Source organism: Aquarana catesbeiana, linkage group LG04 (assembly GCF_042186555.1).
Source record: "Aquarana catesbeiana isolate 2022-GZ linkage group LG04, ASM4218655v1, whole genome shotgun sequence".
NCBI lineage: Eukaryota > Metazoa > Chordata > Amphibia > Anura > Ranidae > Aquarana > Aquarana catesbeiana.
The window spans coordinates 394,913,736-394,938,244 of NC_133327.1; the positions used below are offsets into that span (position 1 = coordinate 394,913,736).

General features: G+C 42.6%; 1 protein-coding gene across 1 annotated transcript; it reads left to right on the forward strand.

Annotated features, from left to right (window-relative positions):
• The first annotated feature begins 1,070 nt into the window (after positions 1–1,070).
• FABP7 (fatty acid binding protein 7) lies at positions 1,071–9,691 on the forward strand. Its single transcript, XM_073627187.1, has 4 exons — positions 1,071–1,258; positions 1,538–1,710; positions 4,098–4,199; positions 9,426–9,691. The coding sequence occupies exons 1-4, from the start codon at positions 1,186–1,188 to the stop codon at positions 9,474–9,476; spliced, it is 399 nt and encodes a 132-aa protein (XP_073483288.1). The 5' UTR covers positions 1,071–1,185; the 3' UTR covers positions 9,477–9,691.
• Positions 9,692–24,509: the final 14,818 nt, after the last annotated feature.

A 24,509-nucleotide genomic window follows, 5' to 3' on the forward strand; every position in this document is an offset into this window, starting at 1 on the left:
GGAGGCTGCAGGCTCTGGCCACAAAGGAATAAGATAAGTATTACTCCTTAGACCTAATGACTATTTAACCCTTGCAGTGTGTGTGTGTGTTAAAGTTGGGCTTTAATAAAGAAATTCATATTTACAAAGCTGCATGAATTTATGTCTTTTATATCTGCCTAGATTTTAGCTTTAAATGCTATATAAGTATCCAAAAATATGATTATAGTACAATTTCAAAGTCTGTGTAGCAGTTAATATTATAGCTGGTAATGTATGTGTGACTGTTAGAAGCAGTAAAATTGTATAGTCTTCAGAAATAGCCGTAGTGACAGATATTAGTACAGCTGCTATTCTAATTTGCAATATTCTGTATACAATATCAGTATACTTATTATCAGCAGCCAAATATACAGAATGTGTTTATATTAATAAATTAGTCTGCACAGATTGTTAAATGCACTGTATTGAAAAAAATGTGACTCATTATAATTTATTATCATGTTGGTAGGTGATCATCCTCATCTAGAGGACGATCAATGTAAATGAGTCCTTTCATTTTGTAATCCTGTGATTAAGTTCATTCTAAAACGTATCCGTTCTGCTTTTAATTTCAATTGTAAAGGTAATATTCAAATACAACGTTTTCATAAAATACGTATTATACCTAGGGTTGCCACCTCGTTCCTTTAAACCCGAACACATATTAATTACACAGGTTCTGAGGCTGATTAAGGTGGTAATTAAAGTCACTTGGTGCTTTATCTGCATTTAAATTAGCCTCAGATCCTGTGTAATTCAAAGGTGTTTGGGTTTAAAGGGATGAGGTGGCAACTCTAATTATACCTCGTGCTGACTTTTTTTTTAGGCATGCACATATGTAAAATGATAAAATGTCACTTTTCTCCCCTAAAATGACCTCGTTTGAAATGAGTTCAAGGGCTGCGAGCCAAGCATTTAATTTCCTGACCCTTTGTGTGAGCCTGGAGTATTATCCACACCACGCCTCTTGCCAGGCTATTGGTGTTTGAGGATGGTTAGGGTTGGAGCCCTTTCTTCTAACAAAGGTCCAGCCCCCATCACCAGTTGCAAGTCTCCCAATAAGTAGGGCTGCCATGTAAAGTAAGACAGAGCATCTCCTAGGCAAAGGAAAAGAAAGCCATTTAGACCTTACACTGTGCTCTCAATTACATCCCCGCTGCTAAAATGGTAGATGCTTTCTGTGCCACCTGGAAGCTGGTTGACAGCCAGAACTTTGATGAGTATATGAAAGCCCTAGGTGTGTGTGCTTCCTTTAATCTGCAGATTTGTACAGCATCTGCTCTAGATAACGGAGACTAAGTGCACTGAGCATCAAGCCAGCCTTTTGTAACTTGCCTCCTATTAACCTCCCGCAGACTGTGTTCATGAAGTTACTTGGCAGATAGTAGATACTTCTGCTGATATGCTGGCTGATCATTTAATTGCAGGAGAACTTTTACCTAAACATTTGCTTCCTAAATTGCATCCATACAGTTATTTCCACAACTCTGACTGCTTACCTTTCTGTTCTCTGCAGGAGTTGGCTTTGCCACCAGACAGGTCGGCAATGTGACCAAACCCACCGTCATCATTAGCCAAGAAGGTGACAAAGTGGTGATCAGGACCCAGAGTACGTTCAAGAACACAGAGATAAGCTTCAAGCTGGGGGAAGAATTTGATGAAGCCACAGCTGATGACAGAAACTGTAAGGTGAGAGCTGTGCGGCGTTTGGAGGATCTTATACCAGATAAACTTGAGAAGGGGATGGTGGGGGACACAAAGCAGCTTCCTTTGTGTTGAAGTTTGGGAACTATAGTAGAAATGGCTGTATTTTATCATTGTATTTTGAATAAATAGGCAGATGAAAGTATATGCATTTTAAGCATTTTAGGTACTTTGTTTATCCAAGCTAGTTTGCTTTGCATATTTGATTATAGATCTATCAAAGTCACAATGCTTTTATTAGTGTATGAGCAAGAAATATACTTCCGAACTCTATAGTATGTATTGTTTTACTATATAAACAGTTGTCAGGTTGTATTCTTAGGGAACTGAATTAGCATTTAAATGTCATCAGTTACAAAGCATTTGGAAATTGAAAATGAATAAAACATACAAATTGTTGTAATTTTACAAAATTTTACAAAATATCAGAATACATATAGTTACATAGTGAGGTGAGGTTGAAAAAAGACACAAGTCCATAAATACACCATGTAGAAGTATATGTTCTTAGCTCCAATTACAAAGTCCACATTTAGTTCAGTCTATCGGCTTCATTTGATAAGCAGTACCTTTTTTTTTTTTTTTTTTTTTTTTTTTTTTTTTTTTTTTTTTTTACGAGCGTTAACTGTTGACCATTTAACTTGATAACTTTTTTAAGCTGTCAGTTTAGTTATGCTGTGATATAATTTCATTTTGGCATGCCAATTATCTAATTGATCAAAATCATAAAATAGTTAGTGGGTATGGATTATTTGCCAAACTTGAGAGTGGAATTATTCTGTATGAAAAACCGTTTGCAGATTGTTGATCTGCCTGACAGGCGATGTATATATTTATTATTCATGGTAGTATAATGGGTTATAATTTATTCTTGTAATCTAAATCTCTTCTGGAATCCAATAATAAGGCTGCTGAAACCTAATTATTTTTAATGGGCTTGATTTACTAAAGGAATTGAGGCAGTCAATGTAGAAAAGTGTCTGTTCACTTGGTTTAGTAAATAAAGTCAAGCTGTGTTGACTAAGTCATGTGCTAGGGAAATTATAAAAACTGGACTTTTATGAAGTAAGCACAGCTTCCCTTTACAAAGCTGAGTGAACATTCATTTTTCAAAATAACATTAAAGTTTATGTTACCCCCCCACCCTCCCACATTTCAAATTCCTGGTATGGCTGTTCCATGATCTTATTTGAAAAAGTATCCTGTTCCCTTTGTATTGCTTCCTTTATGTGAAATTCCTGGTGTTCCTGTCAGTACCTCTGCTTTCCTATTAAAAACTGATCACACTAAGCAGGAGAGCTCATCGTGGTCAGTTCTTTAGCTGTGCTGGGAACTTAGGCTGCTCTCCTCCAATGATCAGAAGGAATAGGATGAATTATAAAAAAGGGGGAAAAAAGGTATTTATGATGATTTTTTTTTTTTTTTATCTATACACAAATGTTTGCCTTTCATTTAAATCTTAATGGGTTGTTTTACAAGGTGATTGTTTACAATCACTTTCAATTTAAGGGAAGCTTCACCTGAAAAGGGAAGTTCTCATTTTCCTCTACCCCCACACACACACTTCTACCTCCCTTTTTTTTTTTTTCCTGGGAGTGGGTACCTATTTCCATACCTCCCAAATGTCCCTGATTTCGAAAAAAGTCCCTCTGTCCCTCATTTTGGTCTAATCTATATAGTTGTATATAAAATGCACTATTTATCTTTCAAAAAGTGTTTCCCAGTGCTAAATCTTTCATCCAATTACTAAATTGCTGCATTTGAAAAATTAAAAAGCCAATATAATGGAATAGTAGTAGTAAAAATAAAGCCATTGTGGGTTTAACTAATAATCTGTTTGTATAATTCTCCTTTAAGGGGGCGTGGCAAGGGGTGTGTCCTATGCCTACATACATTTGCTAATAGGTGTCCCTCATTCCCATCGCAAAAAGTTGGGAGGTATGTATGTCTGCTAAGTACCTCCTTCTACTTTCGCTTGGCTCACCTAGGTGTTCAGAGCGGAAGTTTGGCCCCACTCTTTGGCCCACATCCTCCTGAACTACATGTCCCAGGAGGCTGCAGGTCCTTCAGTAAGCACAACGCAACTCATGTTGAGCCACAGGAAGTCACAGCCAGTTTTCCACACTTAACATGGCAGCTATGTGGTCCACGAAGAACCAGCCTGGGTGGAATCCCTGGACTGGTAAGTGTCTGTATATTAAAAGTCAGCAGCTTCAGTATTTGCTCTTCTTTAATTGAATAGCCTCTATTCGTTTAGTAAAACAGCACCAATCGGCCTACTGCGCTCATTAAGGTAAATGCTGATTTGTATTAGAATCTAAACTTTAGCCTGTTCCTACATTTTAATAACTTTTTTTTTCTGTTCTTGACAGTCTACTGTATCACTGGAAGGAGATAACTTAGTCCATGTACAGAAGTGGGATGGTAAAGAAACAAAATTTGTAAGGGAAATAAAGGATGGCAAAATGACTATGGTGAGTATATAAAAGCACAGAAGAATATAATGTTTCTGAAATCTGATATTTTATTTATTGCAGGTATATAGCACTGTCAATTTATGCAGCAATTTACATATATATTGTACATTCACATCAGTCCCTGCCCTCCAGGAGCTTACAATCTAAGGTCCCTGACTCACATTCATACACCTACAAGGGCCAATTTAGACAGGAGCCAATTAACCTACCAGCATATCTTTGGAGTGTGAGAGGAAACCGGAGTACCAGAGGAATCCCACACAGGAAGAACATGCAAACTCCAGGCAGGTAGTGCCGTGGTTGGGATTTGAACCAGCAACCCTAGTGCTGCTAGACTAAGCTCCTCTTTAATAAAAAGTTGTCATTGGGTGGGAAGGGGGGGAAATGATAAGTCCTGGACATCCAAGGGCATACGCCAACCTGCAATGTGACATGTGGGCTTTCCTAATGTAAGTATGCAAATACAGACTTTTTGAAACACAGGGAGTAAGCATGCCTCTGCCTGTATCCCATTTGACTATTCCCAAGCCTTCCAATAGTTTGCTGAGCCTCCTTATACCCTTATACATTGTGCTTTTGCAAGTGGGGAAACATTCCTATACTCGGAGAACGTCAGTATTTGCATAGACATTTTAAAGGATTCCGGGCATGCTCTAGGAGAACAGAGAGAACAAATTAAGCCATGCACCCTTTTATACCAATAGTATTTTGTCATTTTTTTTTTTCTAATGACTGGTTAGAAAACAATGGATAAAATATCAACATGCAAGAGCAGGCTCCATATCTTGGGTTGTTCTCTCTGGTTCTCCAGAGCACACCAGCAACTTTCAATGTGGGCCATCTATTTTACTTTTGCCTTTGGCGAGTTGTCATTTGTGAACCTATTCAAGTGTTACTAAACTCACAACAGTAAAATCAGTCTGTATATGTAGTAAAGCATGTTTGTTATACTTACTGTGGTACCTAAAAAAGGCTGTTTGATCCTGTCTTCTCTGATCCTCCCCTTATTCCACTGTCCCCAATTCATCACCTGACATTAGAGCCTTGAGGGCACTCTGCACATGCTCAGTTTGGTGTGTGTTTCTAGAGAGTTTTTACTTTTTCTTGGGATGGTGCATGTGATCAGCTCAGGGCCAATTAGCACTCTCCAGACAGAGAGTCAGGGGTCCTGCAGCCTCATAGGACAGTCAGAGTAGAATGGAAACTCCTCCTACAAGCTTTAGCCAGACACTCATAAAAGTCACAAGACTGCTTTATACTGCTGGGAAAAGGTATTTTGCAGTTTATATTTATTAAAACTATTGTATTTTCCTGTGTACTGTGGGAAATCAGACCTAGTATATGGAGGGTCCTGGGTTTAGTAAAACTTTAAAGCTGAGTTCCACCCAGAATGTATTAATTAATTTTTTTATGTAAGCCTTTTTTTTTTTTTTTTTACACTATATTAAAATATTAAATACATGCCATTTAACATATCGTCACTCAATTCCTGGTTTTTAAACTGACTTACTGTTTCCATCTCTACTGTGGGCATGTGAAGCCCATTAGCGGTCTCTTGGTACACCCGGACTCATCCGCAGTAAGCCTAGAAGTTGGCAAGCAGACATCTTTATACACCCACCTGAGTCTTGCTTTTCACAGTTATTTTTAACATTAAACTCAGCTTATATATACAGTATTTCACTATATAAGCTGAGTTTACTGTTAAAAATAACTGTGAAAAGCAAGACTCCGGTGAGTGTATAAATATGTCCGGTGGCCGACTTCTAAACTCTAGGCTTACTGCGGACGAGTGCGGGTGTACCAAGATGGCCACGAAGTAACGTTGCATATTCTGATGGGTAGTGGCATTTGCTTGCGTCATTTCCGGTTTCTAAATAACACGATGCTAGCCCTCGGCGCTGCCCACTGTCTCCTGGGAAAGGATGACACACATCTCCCAGGAGCACAGGCTAGCACAGGCGCCAAGGGAAGTGACATCAATCGCTGTGGACCGGAAGTGGCAGAATAGAAGGGGCCCCCATAGCAGCAGCAGTTACATTTTTTTCCCCCAAATGTTGTTGCTGAAGGAGAATGCTGTGGATTTATGTAAAGTTAATTCTATGGGTGGAACTCCGCTTTAAGAACTAATTTGGAAACATAACATTCCACGGTAGAACTGGATGGGCATGGGTATCTAGATGCAAGGAGCTTCCCAGAGCTAACCACCTATAAGGGGTAGAAATGTAGAAATATGATTTCACTTAAATTATGGGCACAGAAAAACCCTTAAGAAACTGGGGGGGGGGGGGGGGGGGGCATATATATTTTCTATTTATATTAAAATGTGTGTGTGTATATATATATATATATGTATTTACATAAAGTAAGCTCTATTGAGCAGGCCCTCTGATTCCTCTTGTACCAAATTGTAATGTAACTGCAATGTCTGCCTTCATTTTGTTAAGCGCTGCGCAAACTGTTGAAGCTATATACATCCAGTATAATAATAATATTGTTATCATTATTAATAATATTGTTATATCAACCAAGGAATTCTCAAGTTGCCTCTATCTATTTGTTAAGCTTATTATAATGTTGAGTAGAAAAGTGGGTTGCTCCTCACTCCTTTTCAAGACATCTTGGATTCCATGAAAATCCTGAAAACAGCATTTGTCCACTTAGAATCTGATTAGGCCAATAATTTAAATATATCCTTTTTTAAGCTTATTCTTCAGGTCTTTATGAAGTTGATTGCAAGCATATAGACATTTGAATTGCAGAGGGTCTGGTGATTCCCAGACTTTAGAGTGAATCTAATTAGTTAAACCCAAATTAGTTAATCACTAGCTCGGTAATTATGTTCAAGCCATCTGTGTTGAAATAAGACATACTCATATGGTCTATACATTACCACCACCACTTCTTATGGTACAATACCAAGCCGAATATTTTGCATTTTTTATTTAATCAATCATTTATCAGCTGAAGAGATATCCTTAGTTGTATGACACTTTGCCTTGTGTAGAGCATCAGGTAATCACAGAAATGTAGAGAACGTTATAGTTTAATTCTAGAAGCTTTGAATGGTGATGAATCACTAGTTGCTCGTCACCTAAGCATCCTTGGATTTTGCGATATCTGCTGAGCTAGGCACTAAGGAAATCTATGCTACAGCTCAGTATTTAGGCTAATTGATTTTTAGCCGCTTGCAATTCCGTCTGTTTATTCCAAAGGCCCAGTTTTACTCAAGGTTTTTAGTTGTTTAGTAGCATAACATTAAACCCCTTGTTAACAGTTTTCTCCTTTTGGGATACATTGATTTCAATATATTCAGCATAAGACAGCTGTGAACAAGGAATTCATCTGCTCTGCTACTAATCTTATGCTTCTAAAGCTCTTCTACAATCTTTTTTGAACAATCTTCTTTAGACCTACCAACAAGTATGTAGTGCAAGAGCCTGTCTGATTGGATAGTTTAGGTAGGTCCTCATATTACATAGTTTTGGTAAATCTAAAGTTGAATGTATAGGGATTGTATGGTGAGCCCAAATGATTATTATTTTTTTCATGTACCTAAACTCTAATGAAAAGAAGATACTTTGGAAATTTATATATATATATATATATATATATATATATATATATATATATATATATATATATATATATATATATATATATATTGCCTTGCACTAATACCTTGTAGTCAGTTACAGCACCCCTGTAGTGTTAAACGATTTGTCTCATCTCTGTAACTGATACAATCTGCTGGAGAGCTTGTTCTTTTGAAAAAAACATCCAACTTACTGGCTTGATTACCAGATGAAAATATAAGAAAGAAAGCCTTTTAGAAAATTAGAAAAAAAGAAAACTAATGCAGCCATCACACCTAAGCATCGGTAAGCTGGTAAGCTGCAATATAATAAATGTTTGCTTTTGGGTTAAATACCACTTTAGGGTCCACATATGTTGGATGCGGTGTTCGGATGACATGTGAGTGTGACCGATTCTCAATAGGGCTGGTCCACACATGGTTTGGTTTCCAAAAGCGTCCTCTGCGTTTTTGGGTCCACTCCAGGTGCAAATTCAGGTAAAAATTCGGACCTGAATCGCACCTGAACTGTCGAACAGAAATGCACCAGACCCCAGGCTGGAAACCACGGATGCACATATGTGAACCTGGCCTAAAAGTAGTTGTAAAGTCACATTTTTAACTTACCGGTAACCCCCCTGATTTATAAAGACATAAACAGTACGTACTGTATGTTGTGTGTGTTTTTTGAAAATAATGCTAAATACCTTTTCTCACACTGCCGCTGTGAGGCCACATGATCCCCCTCTGCTCTCTTTCCCTGATCTAAGGAGAGCAGGGGGAGGGGCTGAGATCCCCCCCAAAATCAGCCAGCCAGTAAAGGGAGATCACGTGACTGCACAGCGACTGTGTCAGAGAAGGTATTTAGCGTTATCATTTTCAAAAAACACACACACTGTAGTTTGTCTTTATACTCAGAGGGGATACAAGTCATTGTGTTAGATATTGCAGTGGAATAGCATCAGAAGGGGAGGGGCGGGGAGGAGATCGGCTCTCACACTGACTAGGAAATTACAGTTAGGGAGGGGGAGAGGGCAGAGACTCAGAACACACAGCAGGATAATGGAGGCATGTAAACTGACCATGGTATCATGGATCAGCAGTCGTGATTACTGTGGTCAGCACACAGGGGGACACAGAAACAGGCAGGATCAACCAGGTATTTTACAGCATAGGATGGGACCAATTACACTGCAGAAGCACTATGTTATATATCATGCTTTAAAGGAACAATCATTTTTGTCTAGGGTTATAACCACTTTACGGGGTCAGCACAATTTTTTACTGTATTTTTTTTTCAGAACATTATTATCATTTTAATTATTGTATTATTTGTTTTAATTTTGTGATTATTACTGAATACAATTTTGTTATATAGGGTATGGAGAGGGGTTAAGTACACCCCGTTCTTTAATTTAAAACTCTACAAACTACTGATCATGCTAATCTACCATGAGCTGTAGGTATAAATATATTTAGTGGGGGATTTCCTACAACCTGAAAACTATTTCAAGAGTTTCCCAATGGTAAAAAAAAAAAAAAGGTTGAGAAACGCTGATATACAGTATGATAAATCACTGTCTTGTATATACAAATTTCTGAATGGATCCCTTTTTTTTTTTTTTTTTTTTTTTTTATTCTTTCTGCAGACTCTTACTTTTGGTGATATTGTCTCTGTTCGTCAGTATGAAAAGGCATAGTCTGGAACCTGTAATCTGCTCATCATCCACAGAAGTGTTATTCCTCTTGTATGAACTGAACATGCTGCATCTTAACAACCATTTTTTTATACCCAAAACCATTCCATGTATTTCTGATCTTTGTACACTACCAAATTGACAACTTTGTATTTTCACTGAAGATGGAACTGTACCAACTTTTTATTAAAAACAAATAAATAAAAAGTTTATTCTTATGCATTGTGCTAGCTGTTTTTATGTCAGTTTTGTTTATCTGTCATATTGTGCTTAGTTGTTTGTGGCTGGTTGGATTATGCTGGGAATGCGGAGTGGAGATCTTAAAACTGAACTCCAGGCACAAAACCTTTGCTTAAACATAAAGCTCAATAGCTACAAATGGTATAAATACACTTTGTGCGTACCAAATGCCTTTACAAATACAGGTATTACCTTGTAAAAGTAGCAGTGACATCATCACAGTGCTGTGCATAGCAACCAACCTACCAGATTGACACGACACCCAAAATTTACTGGCACAGCCACGTTTTTACTGGCATTTCCAGAAGTTACAAAATTACAGTTTTAAGTGCAAATTTCAGTATTTAGGCTACAAACAAGTACAATGTGCAATTAACAATGTGATTTAAGGAAGATATTAAGACAGAAAACATTTGTGATTTTATTTTCGATATAATAAGTAAGTAGCTCAGGGACTCATTAGAATGGGCAGGTACACACACACACACACACACACACACACACACACACACACACACACACACACACACACACACACACACACACACACACACACGAAATTGACTCTCACAGTGACAGCAGTGTAGTACAGCACCGACGATGATGACACCTCACCGACACGACACGTCCCCTCCTCAGTCACAGTGATAGTCTCTCTCCATGCCAGGTAGTCCCTTCAGTCCACTCCAGTCCAAACAGCACTGACAGTCCCACTGCTGGCTTGCCTTGCTCCCATCCCACAGACCCGCACACGAGGCTCCGGAAACTCTGTTTGGCTCCCTTGCGCCATGATATCACACGACCTGCTCAGGCACCGCCTCCGTCAGACCCGCCCAAATACACTGTAGTAGGCACTTGGATGGTCTCTACCAACTCCAGACAGGAGCTGCACATGCGCAGTTCCAAGCCGAGCATGACACACATTTTTTTACTGACAACCTTTTCCTGTTACTGGAAGGAGAAAAGTGTCCATTTTTTACTAACGGTTGGCAACACTAGTACAAAGTCTGTGCAGAGAACATAGCTGTGGGAGGGGCCCAATAGGCCCCACCCACTACAGGCTGCCTACAGAAAACTACAGGAGGGGGAGGAGACAGGACCAGTCACCCTGCATAAGGAGAGAGGGCAGCATTGACCGGTCTTTATTACAGACCTCTCCTGCACAACTGACAAGTTTCACACTGAATTTTTGCACAAATCTGGAAGAAAAACAGAAAGCGCACCAAGATTCAAGTGAGAATACACACAACATCTCTTGTATTTAGATGGAGTTCAGCTTTAAGATTATTCAAACCTTTCCCTTGCCCGAGCCCAGAGTTAAAATCCATGTGGTCTGTGTCGTTGCTTACACAGGGCTAATGAGTCCCTCCATCCCTGTGTGACTGTACTTAGGTCTAGTGATTGAATGCTTACATGCTGAACAATGCATCACTGGAAGAAAGGGGAAAAATGGTCACATGTTCCTCTATCCCTGTGAGTACTGAGTATTTTTAGGAATTCCAGAGGGTAATTGGAAAAGCAGAGCAACATAGCGAAGATAAATATCAGTGGAAATGAGAAAGGGCGATCAAGAGAATCCAATACTTATTGCAAAAAGTAGTCGTTAATGTAGCGTAGCCCTTATCGACCAATTAAAAGCCATAATTTCTTTTTCTCTAAACCGTTGACTGATTAAATCTAATTTTGCACATGGTAACTACATCATGATTGTTCACTGCATACACCTGTGAGTTATTTCTAAATAAAAGATAATAGGTATGATGAATAAAAGAAGGCAATACAGAACATTTCCACACACAACTGCTTTTTGTCACTGAAAGATTTGATTTGCTTCTTTTTTTGTTTTTAAATCTTCAGGGTTTTGTCCCTTTTTCTTTATTGTGGTCGGTATTTGGTGCCTTTTTCATGCAACTGCATTCAGTTATATTCCAAGAATCTATTTCTGACACCAGTCACACATATCAGTCAGTGAAAAGGGAATGGTTCAAATGGAACTAAAAAGTTCTGCACTTTATATATTTGTGCAACCCATGGGAGCACAGACCTCAACAAAACCTCTGTAAGGTAATTATAGCCCTAGTGACCCACACAGCTGCTATGTTGCTTGGGTTGGGAAGGGGACCATAGTAATGAGGCTGTTGAGGCAAACTATTACGTCTCCAGGAGGAATTATCTGGATAAATATCACTAGTCATAGATTCCACTGTGCAGAAAGAAGAATGTGTTTATCTGTCTTAGGCCTCATGTACAGTGGCATTTGCACAAAGCAGCTAAAAAAAGCACCCAAAGTCGTGTTTTGCAAATGCATTTAGGCATGTTTAAGCACATAAAGCATTTGGGCGTTCATTCACTCCATTGACCAGAATAATAATTTGTTATGGCCATTGAAATGAATGAATGCTGCAGCCTAACATTTAGGTGTGTTTAGATGCTTTTAGCTGCGTTTAAGAGCATCAGGCATTTTTTTCTGCTAAAATGATCACGCAAGTGACTTTTTTTTTTTTGCCTCAAGGCGTTCATGCCTGTAAATGCCTATGTGTGCATGGACACATTAGCTTTCATGGAATGGTGTTTAGAGGCAGAAAAAAAGTCAAACGAACTTAAAAGTGATGTTGGAACATGGAATGGAATGGAATGGGATGGAACAAGAGAAACAATTCTTTAGTGACACCTCTATATTAAAGTTTGGTCAACAAGCATACCAAAGAAAGTATTGGGATAGGCCAAACAGTCTCTGTTAGAGCATAGAAACAGTACACACCAATTACAGTAGCAGCAATCAATAAGCAATGTTCAGCAGGCTTAAACAGTGAAATGTAACCAGATACAACCATTTGAATGCAACACTGCGCTGCGCAAACTGTTGGCGCTATATAAATCCTTTATAATAACACTGGCAATGAAGAGGGGTAAGAGAGACTTACTGGTCAGTAAGCTCCCTCTGGACCACTGGTGCATCAAAGAGCATACACTAAGGCCCCTTTCACACTGGGGCGGCGTCAGCGGGAAAGTGCCGCCATTACTCCGCCGCCATTGTCAGTATTCGGCTGCTAGCGGGGGGGTTTTACCCCCCGCTGGCGGCCGAGAAAGGGTTAAAAACCACCGCAAAGTGCCTCTGCAGAGGCACTTTGCCGGCGGTATAGCCGCGTTGTCCCATTGATTTCAATGGGCAGGAGTGGTGTATACACCGCTCCTTCACCGCTCCGAAGATGCTGCTAGCAGGACTTTTTTTCCCGTCCTGCCAGCGCACCGCTCCAGTGTGAAAGCCCTCTGGGCTTTCACACTGGAGAGACAGCAGCGGCTGTTTCGGGTCGGTTTGCAGGCGCCTTTATTAGCCACAGCCACACAGCCATTAATGTCTAAACCGATGGCAACAAAAGTACACCCCTAAGTGAAAATGTCCAAATTGGCCATGTTCCCTCCCCGGTGTCATGTGACTCATTAGTGTTATAAGGTCTCAGGTGGAATGGGGAGCAGGTGTGTTAAATTTGGTGTTATCTCTCTCACTTTCTCATACTGGTCACTGGATGTTCAACATGGCACCTCATGGCAAAGAACTCTCTGAGGATCTGAAAAAAAGAATCGTTGCTCTACATAAAGATGGTCTAGGCTATAAGAAAATTTCCAAGTCCTGAAACTGAGCTGCAGCACGGTGGCCAAGATCATACAGCGGTTTAACAGGACAGGTTCCACTCTGAACAGGCCTCGCCATGGTCGTCCAAAGGAGTTGAGTGCATGTGCTGAGTGTCATATCCAGCGTTACTGCAGAGGTTGAAGGGATGGGGGGTCAGCCTGTCAGTGCTCAAACCATACGCCGCACACTGCATCAAATTGGTCTGTATGGCTGTCGTCACAGAAGGAAGGCTCTTCTAAAGATTATATACAAGAAAACCCGCAAACAGTTTGCTGAAGACAGGCAGACTAAGGACATGGATTACTGGAACCATGTCCTATGGTCTGATGAGACCAAGATAAACATATTTGGTTCAGATGATGTCAAGCATGTGTGGCAACAACCAGGTGAGGAGTACAAAGACAAGTGTGTCTTGCCTACAGTGAAGCATGTTGGTGGGAGTGTCATGGTCTGGGGCTGCACGAGTGGTGCCAGCACTGGGGAGCTACAGTTCATTGAGGGAACCATGAATGCCAACATGTACTGTGACATGCTGAAGCAGATCATGATCCCCTCTCTTTGGAGACTGGGCCACAGGGCAGTATTCCAACATGATAATGACCCCAAACACACCTCCAAGATGACAAAATATTGACACTTTGGGCCCAATTTGGACATTTTCACTTAGGGGTGTATTCCCTTTTTTTTGCCAGCAGTTTAGACATTAATGGCTGTGTGTTGAGTTATTTTGAGGGGACAGCAAATTTACACTGCTACACAAGCTGTATACTCACTACTTTACAATGTAGCAAAATGTAATTTCTTCAGTATTGTCACATGAAAGGAATATAATAAATATTTACAAAAATGTAAGAGGTGTACTCACTTTTGTGAGATACTGTGTATATATATATATATATATATGTATATATATAAAACTAAGGTCCCCCTTTTATAATGATGATAATATCCTCAGAGACCAGAAGGAAAGAAAAACCAGGATTGCTAAGAAATCCTGGTGCGGTGATATCAGTTGTCTTCTGCTAGCAATGGTGGGATCCCTGAGTACTGTTGAGTACTTATAAGTCAATGAGGTTAAACAGATAGGCAATTGTGATACTTGCAATAGTTCTCAGTAACTGAGGTGTAAAGGTGTCTACATGCAGTGTCTCTAGACTGATGGATGACAGAAAGAGTTTGAGCATCCACCCACTCACCAATCCTGAGGATAAACCCTCCTCCAAGGTGACAGGGTGTCCTGTGCAGGCTCTTGAGTGTCAATAGGGAGTTGAAGGATAGCCACCCAGTAGGCTGACAACGGGACTGAAACCGTGACGGATGCGATAAGATAAATAATGAAAGTCTCAAAGGGAGGTTGCATGGATGCAGTCCCAACCCAGTGATCTGCGTCACAGCAATGCAGATCAGCTGAGCTGAATGTCACAATGGCCGGCTAAGCCGCAGAGACCGACTGTGTACATTTGAAGAAGACAGCCCCAACTGCCCTGCAAAAAGTCCAACCCTCCAAGAGAGTGAGCCCCAGAATCCTTCTTGCTTCACCAGCCTTCTGGTATGTGTAGTCCAGTCAGCATTCAGGAACACCATAGGTGTAGCATAAGGGGTTGCAGGGGTCACAATCGCAACCCCCATCCCTAGCTCCAGGGGGCCCCTGCATCCTCCCTGTCATATTATCATATTCTCCACAAAGTCCAGCTCCAATCTGCCCTAGGGCCCCACAGCCACGCTCCAGTACTGGGCTTCCACTTTGCCTTCCACAGTCCACACCCCTCCGTTCTTATTGGCTGGGGAGAAGCTGTGAGCCATTTATGAATGGAGAGGAGCACGAGGTGAGAACAGCCCAGGATGGGAAAGTGTCTGTGCTGTGTGCTGGCAACATGGAATGGTAACCAAGCAAAGCGAGTTAAGAGGAGGATAGTGCCGTTCTGTAGCCACAATGGAGCCGATGTCACTGGTGAGGTAAGACACTGCTCAATGTCTCCTAGTCACCAGCTGGGATTCTCTGTACCCCCCCCCACCCGGGGATGTCCGCTTACCCTACTTCCCTGACAACTGGGGAAAAGACACGCACCTCTGGGAGGTGATCTTCCCCCAACACTTGCCAACAATGACAGAGAAAACTTCAGAAAATGCTAAAACAAATCCCTTAACACCTCCTGAGGGGCCCCTGAAGGGCTGCAAGCTCCAGACTTTGTGTCACATGGCTTCCCCCCCCTGATCTAAGTTGCACCCCCCCAAAGCCCCCTGACCACCCCCTCTGCCCTGGATGCTATGTCTGGCTGCTGAGCTCCTTTCCCATTACAGCATTCTATACTGCTCCTCCTCCGCAGGGCTGAAATCACATTCCTTTACAACACAGCCAGTTAGCCACAATCTGCACAGGGTGTATCCGCCTACTGCAACTACACTGCCATTCCGACCAGAGAATTTCACGTCAGAACTGCAACATAAAAGCCAGAAAACCAGATACACCCAGATACACCCTGTGGAGACCGAAAAGCCAGATACACCCTGTGGAGACTGACAGACTGTGTGTAAAGAAATGTGTTTTCAGCCCTGTGTAGTGCGGGGTGAAGGAGCCATATATAGTGCTGAGATGGGAAAAGGGCTCTGCCAAGTTACCTGCCAGGGGTCCCTGTCTGATTCTCCAGAGGTAATCCCTGTGCTCTGGGGTAAAGAGGAACTCTGGGAACTCAAAACTCTTAAGCCACTTTGAGTATTTTGGCGTGCGGTGGGTGTATCTGCACGCACGGTGGGAGTGGTAGGTGGTAGTGGGGGGCAGGTCAACTTTTGCATCGGGGCCCACAGAAAAGCTATGCCTCTGAGGAACACAGTAAGTATCAACAGAGGGACTACACGTCCCAAGATCCTCTGCTAACCAGAAGAATTTGCTCTCACTCTGCAATCACGAAGTGATGTAGTTATCATAATACTGGGCACTAGAGGAAAGGCTTAATAAACAGTCTCGTTTGTAAGTGTCACTGAAGTTCGCCATATCATTAATGACTACTGGCTACATCTATGATCCTGAATTATTTTAGAGGAGAACTTCAAGTAGAAAACAATGGTCAGCAATAAATCCAACGCATATTTACCCTTGGGTGTTTTGATATTTTAAAATCATTTTTAATTAAAGGAAAAGCCATTATTCGAATAGAGTGTTTGGTAAAATCTTCAGTGAATTTTGCATCTGAGTTGAGTAGACAGTATGCAACAGTGGAGGCCATCTTACATGCTGTTGGTTTCAGATCTACACGTCAGAAAGGACTCAGTTTTAAAGTGGTTGTAAACCCACAAACAAAACAAAACAAAAAAAAACCTGTGAGACAAAAGCATAATGAGCTAGTATGCATAGCATACTAGCTCATTATGTATTACGTACCTTAGATCGAAGCCCCCACAGCAGTCCTCGTTCACAGCTCTGGTTGGCAACATCACTCTCGGAGTTACTTCCGGGTATCACGTGCTCCAGCGCTGTGACTGGCCAGACGCGCGATTACATCACTCCCTCGCATGCGGGTAACAGCACAGTCTAACTGAAGCAATGGCACGTATGTGCCGTTGCTTCAGTGCACATGTGCCGATGACGTTGGCACATGCAGATACAGGGGTTATCTCCTAAACCGTGCAGGTTTAGAAGATATCCAGGGTAGCTACATGTAAGCCTTATTATAGGCTTACCTGTAGCAAAAAAGTGGTTGTAAAGGGTTTACAACCACAAGAACATGTTAATTCAGGGCTACTTGTTGAGTCCTGGGTTTACACAATACAGCAGTTAGGGTTGGAAAAGATGCAGGTGTCCTGGACTTAGATGAATAAGCAGCATTCTTTATGGTAATAGGGCCTTTTTAAAGTTTAAAGTGATCGTAAAGGCTCGTTTTTTTTCCTATAAAAATAAAAATAAATATAATAACAAACATGTTATACTTACCTCCTCTGTGCAGTGGGTCCCTCTTTGCTGATCCTGGCCCCTCCCTCCTGTTCAGTGCCCCCACAGCGAGTAGCTTTCTATTGGGGCATTCCACATGACCCAGCCCAGCACCCCCCTCTTTGGCTAGCTGACTTTAAATGACAGCAGTGGGACCCAATGGCACCACTGCTGTGTCTCAGCCAATCAGGAAGGTGAATCTTGGATGGCTGAGACATTCGTGGACATCGCTGGACAGAGAGGGACCTCAGGTAAGTATTAGGGGGGCTGAGGGGGGCTGCTGCAAACAGAAGGCTTTTAATATTAATGCATAGAATGTATTAAGGTAAAAAACCTTCTGCCTTTACAACTCCTTTAAAGTGACACTAAGTTCTGGTTTTAAAATAATCTAAGTATGTATTTTTTAACTCTTAAAATACCTTCTATGGTTCTCAGTTTCCTCCAGATCTCCAAATTCCCGTTACAAGGAAGTAGAAAAACACTAAAATGATTTCATGAAAATATAATGCAGGACCAGTAGTAGGTAGTATGTAGTGGTGTGTATAGATTATTGGTGGAGAATTAGGCCCCTTTTTACATGGGGCGAACTCCATAATGCGCATCTGCCAGCTTAACAGGGGATCTTTCCATTGATCCCCTCTGAGCAGGTGGATGACAGGTCTGTGTCCACTCCGCTATGCAGAGTGGACACGGACACAACCCCGCTGTTTTCTATGGGGCAGTCGGATAGAAACAGACCCACTGTCCATTTCCATCTGACTGTCATCCAATCCACCAGATGGATGGGGAATAGATCCTCCATCTGTCGGTTTTTAGCGGACAGGATTGGATCGGATGTCAGCGGGTGTCAGCAGACACATGTCCACTGACATGCCCCACTCCATAGAGAACAATGGCTGGTCCGATCAGGTCCGCTTGAAAAACTGACAGGTGGTCCTCATCGGACCGCCTGTGTGAAACCAGTCTAAGGATATTGTTTAGTGTCACTTTAACTGCTGGATCTGCTTCTGTATACACCCCTAAAGAGGATTGCATACCTGTTTAACTTCTTGAAAGGACCACCACTTAATTTACACCTGCCATATTCCTACAGGTAGATCATGTGTTGTTATACCGATAGGCTGTGATTTGCTCTTGTAGTTTCATACTTCATGCATCCAAGGTATCTGCCACAAGAGAAGTTCATTGAGCAAACTTATTAAACTATATTGTACTTATAGCAAGTGATAATAAAGTGCAACATTGTTACCTATCCCTCCACTAGTCTCCAGTTGTTATTGTTTTATTGTATTCATTTTATTTTAGACTATCAGGAGTGACCTAAATCTGAGAAACTATAGCTGCCCTAAAGTTATATTAAAGTCATTTTGTTTTGTTTTTTTGCTAAATAAGCTGCTAATTGCAGAACGCACATGCTCTTGCTGTTGTTATTTCAATTTTCTCCTCTGGGCTTCCACCATATACTGCTCATTGACCAAATTGTCCAACTCTAGTTATGTGGGTGCCTGTGTGCTTGCCAGGAACTATGAAGTACCACCGGACTCTCCGTGTCTCCTCTACCTGTACCACTCTGGTTTAGAACTCCAACTGCATCCTGAGAGGGACAGAGCCAAAGCCAAAATGTCACTGCTGTGGAGAAGAAGGGTTGTTCCTTGGCTCTGTGTCACTCTCACTCTGCCTGTGTGTGTGTGACACTGGGAATAGCTGCACGATTGTAGTTATAAATGGGAGTGCGTGCATAGTTGAGGCTCTGGTAGGACTCCAAAGGTCCCAGCAGCACAGGGGGCACCCATATACCTGAAGCGAGGTAGCACAGCCATGGGTAAAACCGCAAAGGAGAAAAATGAATTAAACAACAGCAAGAGCATGTAAGTTCTGCTATTAGCAGTCGATTTAGCAAGAATAAATTTGACTTTAACCTCTTCAGGTCCACCCCATAGCATTTTTACTGCTACAGGTGGCACCTGTGCGCCGGATCACGTATGTATATACGTAATCCGGCACTTCCGGGTAGGGTGCGCATATGCGTGCCGCTGGTGGCTCTCTCCTGCTGTGATCACCCAATCAATATACACTTATTGGAATTTTTTTAATCAAAAATACGTAGCAGAAAAGATATTGGCCTAAATTGATGAAGAAATTCGATTTAAAAAAAAAAAAAATGATTGGATATGTTTTATGGCACAAAGTTAAAAGTATTGTTTTATCAGTATTTTTTTGTTCTTAGCGCAAAAAATTAAAACTGCAGAGGTGATCAAATACCACCAAAAGAAAGCTCTATTTCTGGGAAAAAAAGGACATAAATTTTATTTGGGTACAGCGTTGCATGACCGCGCAATTGTTAGTTAACCGCTTTAAGACTGCCTGCCACAGTGCCCACGGCGATCGGATTCGTTACAGAACGATCAGTCTTCAGGTCCAGGCCAATGATTTCTGGCCTGAACCTGCTGATCGGTTCTGGCGAATGAAATGTGATGTCATCGCCAGTTAACCCCTTCACACCCTGTCACTGTGTCACCAAGTGAAGTTTTCAGATTTTTCACTGATCACTGTACTGGTGTCATTTGTGACACTAATCAGCGTTAGGGCAGTTAGTAGTAGGCCCAGGTACCCCCCTAACCCCCCCTAATAAAGGTTTAACCCCTGATCGCCCCCCCCCCCCCCAGTTAACCCTTTCACCCCCTGTTACTAGTGTCACTAATATAGTGTACAGATCTTATTTTTGATCACTGTATTTAGTGTCACGGTTGACGCTAGTTAGCTAGTTACTGTCACCCTCAGGTTTTTATAGCGTCAGGGTACCCGCCATATATTGCTGAATAAAGATTTAACCCCCTGATCGCCCCCCCAGTATAGGTTTTAGCATCAGGGTCAGTGTCAATCCTAGGCAGCGTCAGATTAGTGCCGGTAGCGCTAACACCCACGCATGCACCATACACCTCCTTTACTGGTATAGTGTCTGAACAGATTAAAATCTTTGATCTGATCAGATCTATACTAGCGTTCCCAGTAGTTTAGGGCTCCCAAAAATGCAGTGTTAGCAGAATCAGCCCAGATACCTTCTAGCACCTGCGTTTAGCCCCTCCGCCCAGCCCAGCCCACCCAAGTGCAGTATCAATCGATCACTGTTACTTACAAAACACAACACACATAACTGCAGCGTTCGCAGAGTCAGACCTGATCCCTGCAAACGCTAACAGTTTTTTTGGTAGCGATTGAAGCAGGCTCTGACAACCAGGTGCTTTTTTTGCCTGTGGGTCGCACTAGTTGTACCTGTAAATTTAGAGGCCACAATATCCAATCAAAGGTACACTAGTGAGGAGGCCTACATGTTTCTAAACATGACAGATGAGAGTGAAGAGGAAGTCACCCATCTGTCATATTCAGGCTCAGAATACGATCCAGTAGACAGCAGCGGCACCGTGACAGTTGACCCTTGCCAGAGAATAGAAACCTAATACGGTTTCCGAATTTAAGACCTTTCTGGGCCTATCCCTCATCATGGGCATAGTTAAAAAAAAGTGAGTTGCGGTCATATTGGTCCACTGACCCAATTCACCATATGCCCGTGTTCTCTGCATCCATGGCCAGGACACGATACAAGCATATCTTACGATTCATGCATGTTAATGACAATGAACTCTGTCATCCTCGGGGTGACCCTGAATTTGGCTCTACAAAATTCAGACCCTCATAAACCACTTCAACCAACAGTTTGCATCCTTGTTTGCTCAAATTGTCTGCGTTGATGAGTCCCTGATTAAATTTTCTGGCCGCTTGTCTTTCAAACAGTATCTTCCCAGCAAGCGTGCCAGATAATGGGGTCAAGTTGTATAAGCTCTGTGACAGGGCAACAGACTATACATTTAGTTTTATAGTCACGTGGGGGAGAGAGCCTGCTTGAAATGTAATAATTTGCTCGCTGTGAAGTGGAGGGATAATAAGAATGTTTTTGTTCTGTCCTACTTTCATGCAGACACGACAGTCCAAATTCAAACGGCGACTGGTGTTGTGGAGAAACCCCTCTGTGTCCACAAATACAACCTTAATATGGGAGGGGTGGACCTCAACTACCAGTTGGTGGTGCTGTACTTAATTTCCCGTAAGGCCAGACACTGGTACAAAAAAGTGTCTGTATACTTATTTCAATTGGCTCTGCTGAATGCTCATGTGCTATACAGAGCTTCAGGACAAACTAGATCCTTCCTTAAATTCCAGGAAGAGATCATCAGAGCCCTTCTGTTTCCAAGCAAGGGGAATTACTAAGGGGAAGGGTGGGACTTTAAATGAAACATGTGACCGCAAACAGGTAATAGGGTGAACATAGAGGAATTTATTACCGTAATACTAAAGCATACATATTGCAACCGTAATATACATACAGTAAAACAATTCATGCATAGTTACATAGATAAAATCATAATTGAATGAAATATACTATACATTGTAATGTTCATACAATCAATGGATAGGTAACAATGGTAAAACATAAAAAAGGTATGGAAATTGATGACACAAGATACCACTTGTAATAATTCCCTAGTGCACCACAAACAAAGTTAGGTAAAATGTTGTTAAAAACGGTAATGCCTGCTGGACCTAAGGCCTCGCTGGACCTGTGGGGGGGTTAAAATATGGTATAATTGATAGGGACTGGTGAGAAAGTAGGACACGGCAATTGGTGGCTCAACGCGTTTCGTGGCTTCCATGCCACTCGTCAGGAGCAAGCACGTGTAATCTGAAATTATATAGGAATAAAATAAATGGAGGAAAACAAAAGAAATGATCATGGGGGAGTATGGTAATAGAGCCCCCTGCAACTAGTATAAAGGAATACTCACTAAGAGACTGGGCACTGATAGTATGGCGGGGGGATACCGCAAGCCATCCAGGGTACCCCCAACGGGAGCCGAGGCGGAGAGCCCCGCGGGAACGGAAACAGGCGCCAACCAGGGTAGGCATGGGGACCGAGGATGATCTATGGAGGTGAACAAGAGGTGGGTGAAAAAAGGTGAGCAAAGGGAGAGGGAGGAGGGGAGGAAAGAGAACCCTGGGGACATGGAGTGAAGGGAGAAACATAGTGGAGGACATGGGAGGAGAAACAGTGACCTGGAAATGGGTGCAGAGTGGGTGGAGAGTGAGAAAGCATAACAGTGCAGTGACCAGCCAAGGTGAAGAGTGCTAGTGATAAGTGTACCTGAAAAAAAGGATTGGGGTTCCAGAGGGAGGAAGGTTCCCAAAACGTGTGAAATAGGAGCTGTGAACATCCTCGAATGCCCAGGCCGCCCCGGAGAGCGTCCATATAACGCCGCCACGGGGCCGCCCACCAACGTCACGCCGTGTAGCGGGGGGAGGGGCACCGCAAGTCGGACGATTGTCCGGCACAGCGGCACAGGAAACTCCCCATTAGCCCACGAGAATGGAAACCAACAACTGCGCATGAGGCGCCACCGAAGGGAAGCCGCACGCACAGTGCGGTGCGTGACGTCGACGCGCATGACACGGCGTCCAACCCCCCCGAGGCGTACCTGAGGGAGGGGGAGGAGACCCGTAAGGCGCGTCGCGGCTCCCGATGGGGAATAGAAACTGGACGGCAGGGCAGTCCCACCAACACACACCACCAGCGACCCGGCCCCATAGGATAGATCTAAAGTGTAAACAAAATAGCACTAGAGCATTAACTAATACAACGGGTATCTATGGATGGTATTGGTAAATGGATTATATTGGTGGAAAACAGGAGAGGTGTCACAAAGGTCATCAAGGGCAGTATAGATGAAAGACATAGGCCTAATAGAGCGAGGACAACATGTTTCCATCCCTATGTATACGTTCAAGCAAGAGGGGGGTTTTTTAGGGACTGTAGGGAAATTATGACCTGGTAAGGACACCTATTTCCATCCCTAGGGACTTTAAATGAAACCATGATCTGGTAAGGTCATGTGTTTCCATCCCAATTCATATCACAAGCAAGGGGAATTACTAAGGGGAAGGGTGGGACTTTAAATGAAACATGTGACCGCAAACAGGTAATAGGGTGAACATAGAGGAATTTATTACCGTAATACTAAAGCATACATATTGCAACCGTAATATACATACAGTAAAACAATTCATGCATAGTTACATAGATAAAATCATAATTGAATGAAATATACTATACATTGTAATGTTCATACAATCAATGGATAGGTAACAATGGTAAAACATAAAAAAGGTATGGAAATTGATGACACAAGATACCACTTGTAATAATTCCCTAGTGCACCACAAACAAAGTTAGGTAAAATGTTGTTAAAAACGGTAATGCCTGCTGGACCTAAGGCCTCGCTGGACCTGTGGGGGGGTTAAAATATGGTATAATTGATAGGGACTGGTGAGAAAGTAGGACACGGCAATTGGTGGCTCAACGCGTTTCGTGGCTTCCATGCCACTCGTCAGGAGCAAGCACGTGTAATCTGAAATTATATAGGAATAAAATAAATGGAGGAAAACAAAAGAAATGATCATGGGGGAGTATGGTAATAGAGCCCCCTGCAACTAGTATAAAGGAATACTCACTAAGAGACTGGGCACTGATAGTATGGCGGGGGGATACCGCAAGCCATCCAGGGTACCCCCAACGGGAGCCGAGGCGGAGAGCCCCGCGGGAACGGAAACAGGCGCCAACCAGGGTAGGCATGGGGACCGAGGATGATCTATGGAGGTGAACAAGAGGTGGGTGAAAAAAGGTGAGCAAAGGGAGAGGGAGGAGGGGAGGAAAGAGAACCCTGGGGACATGGAGTGAAGGGAGAAACATAGTGGAGGACATGGGAGGAGAAACAGTGACCTGGAAATGGGTGCAGAGTGGGTGGAGAGTGAGAAAGCATAACAGTGCAGTGACCAGCCAAGGTGAAGAGTGCTAGTGATAAGTGTACCTGAAAAAAAGGATTGGGGTTCCAGAGGGAGGAAGGTTCCCAAAACGTGTGAAATAGGAGCTGTGAACATCCTCGAATGCCCAGGCCGCCCCGGAGAGCGTCCATATAACGCCGCCACGGGGCCGCCCACCAACGTCACGCCGTGTAGCGGGGGGAGGGGCACCGCGAGTCGGACGATTGTCCGGCACAGCGGCACAGGAAACTCCCCATTAGCCCACGAGAATGGAAACCAACAACTGCGCATGAGGCGCCACCGAAGGGAAGCCGCACGCACAGTGCGGTGCGTGACGTCGACGCGCATGACACGGCGTCCAACCCCC

What these genes read in the sequence shown, in the direction of transcription:
- FABP7 (XM_073627187.1), top strand. Translation starts at nt 1,186, where the DNA reads ATGGTAGATGCTTTCTGTGCCACCTGGAAGCTGGTTGACAGCCAGAAC. An exon ending in TGAGTATATGAAAGCCCTAG is followed by an intron (nt 1,259 to 1,537) that starts GTGTGTGTGCTT and finishes TGTTCTCTGCAG; the next exon opens with GAGTTGGCTTTGCCACCAGA. An exon ending in CTGATGACAGAAACTGTAAG is followed by an intron (nt 1,711 to 4,097) that starts GTGAGAGCTGTG and finishes TGTTCTTGACAG; the next exon opens with TCTACTGTATCACTGGAAGG.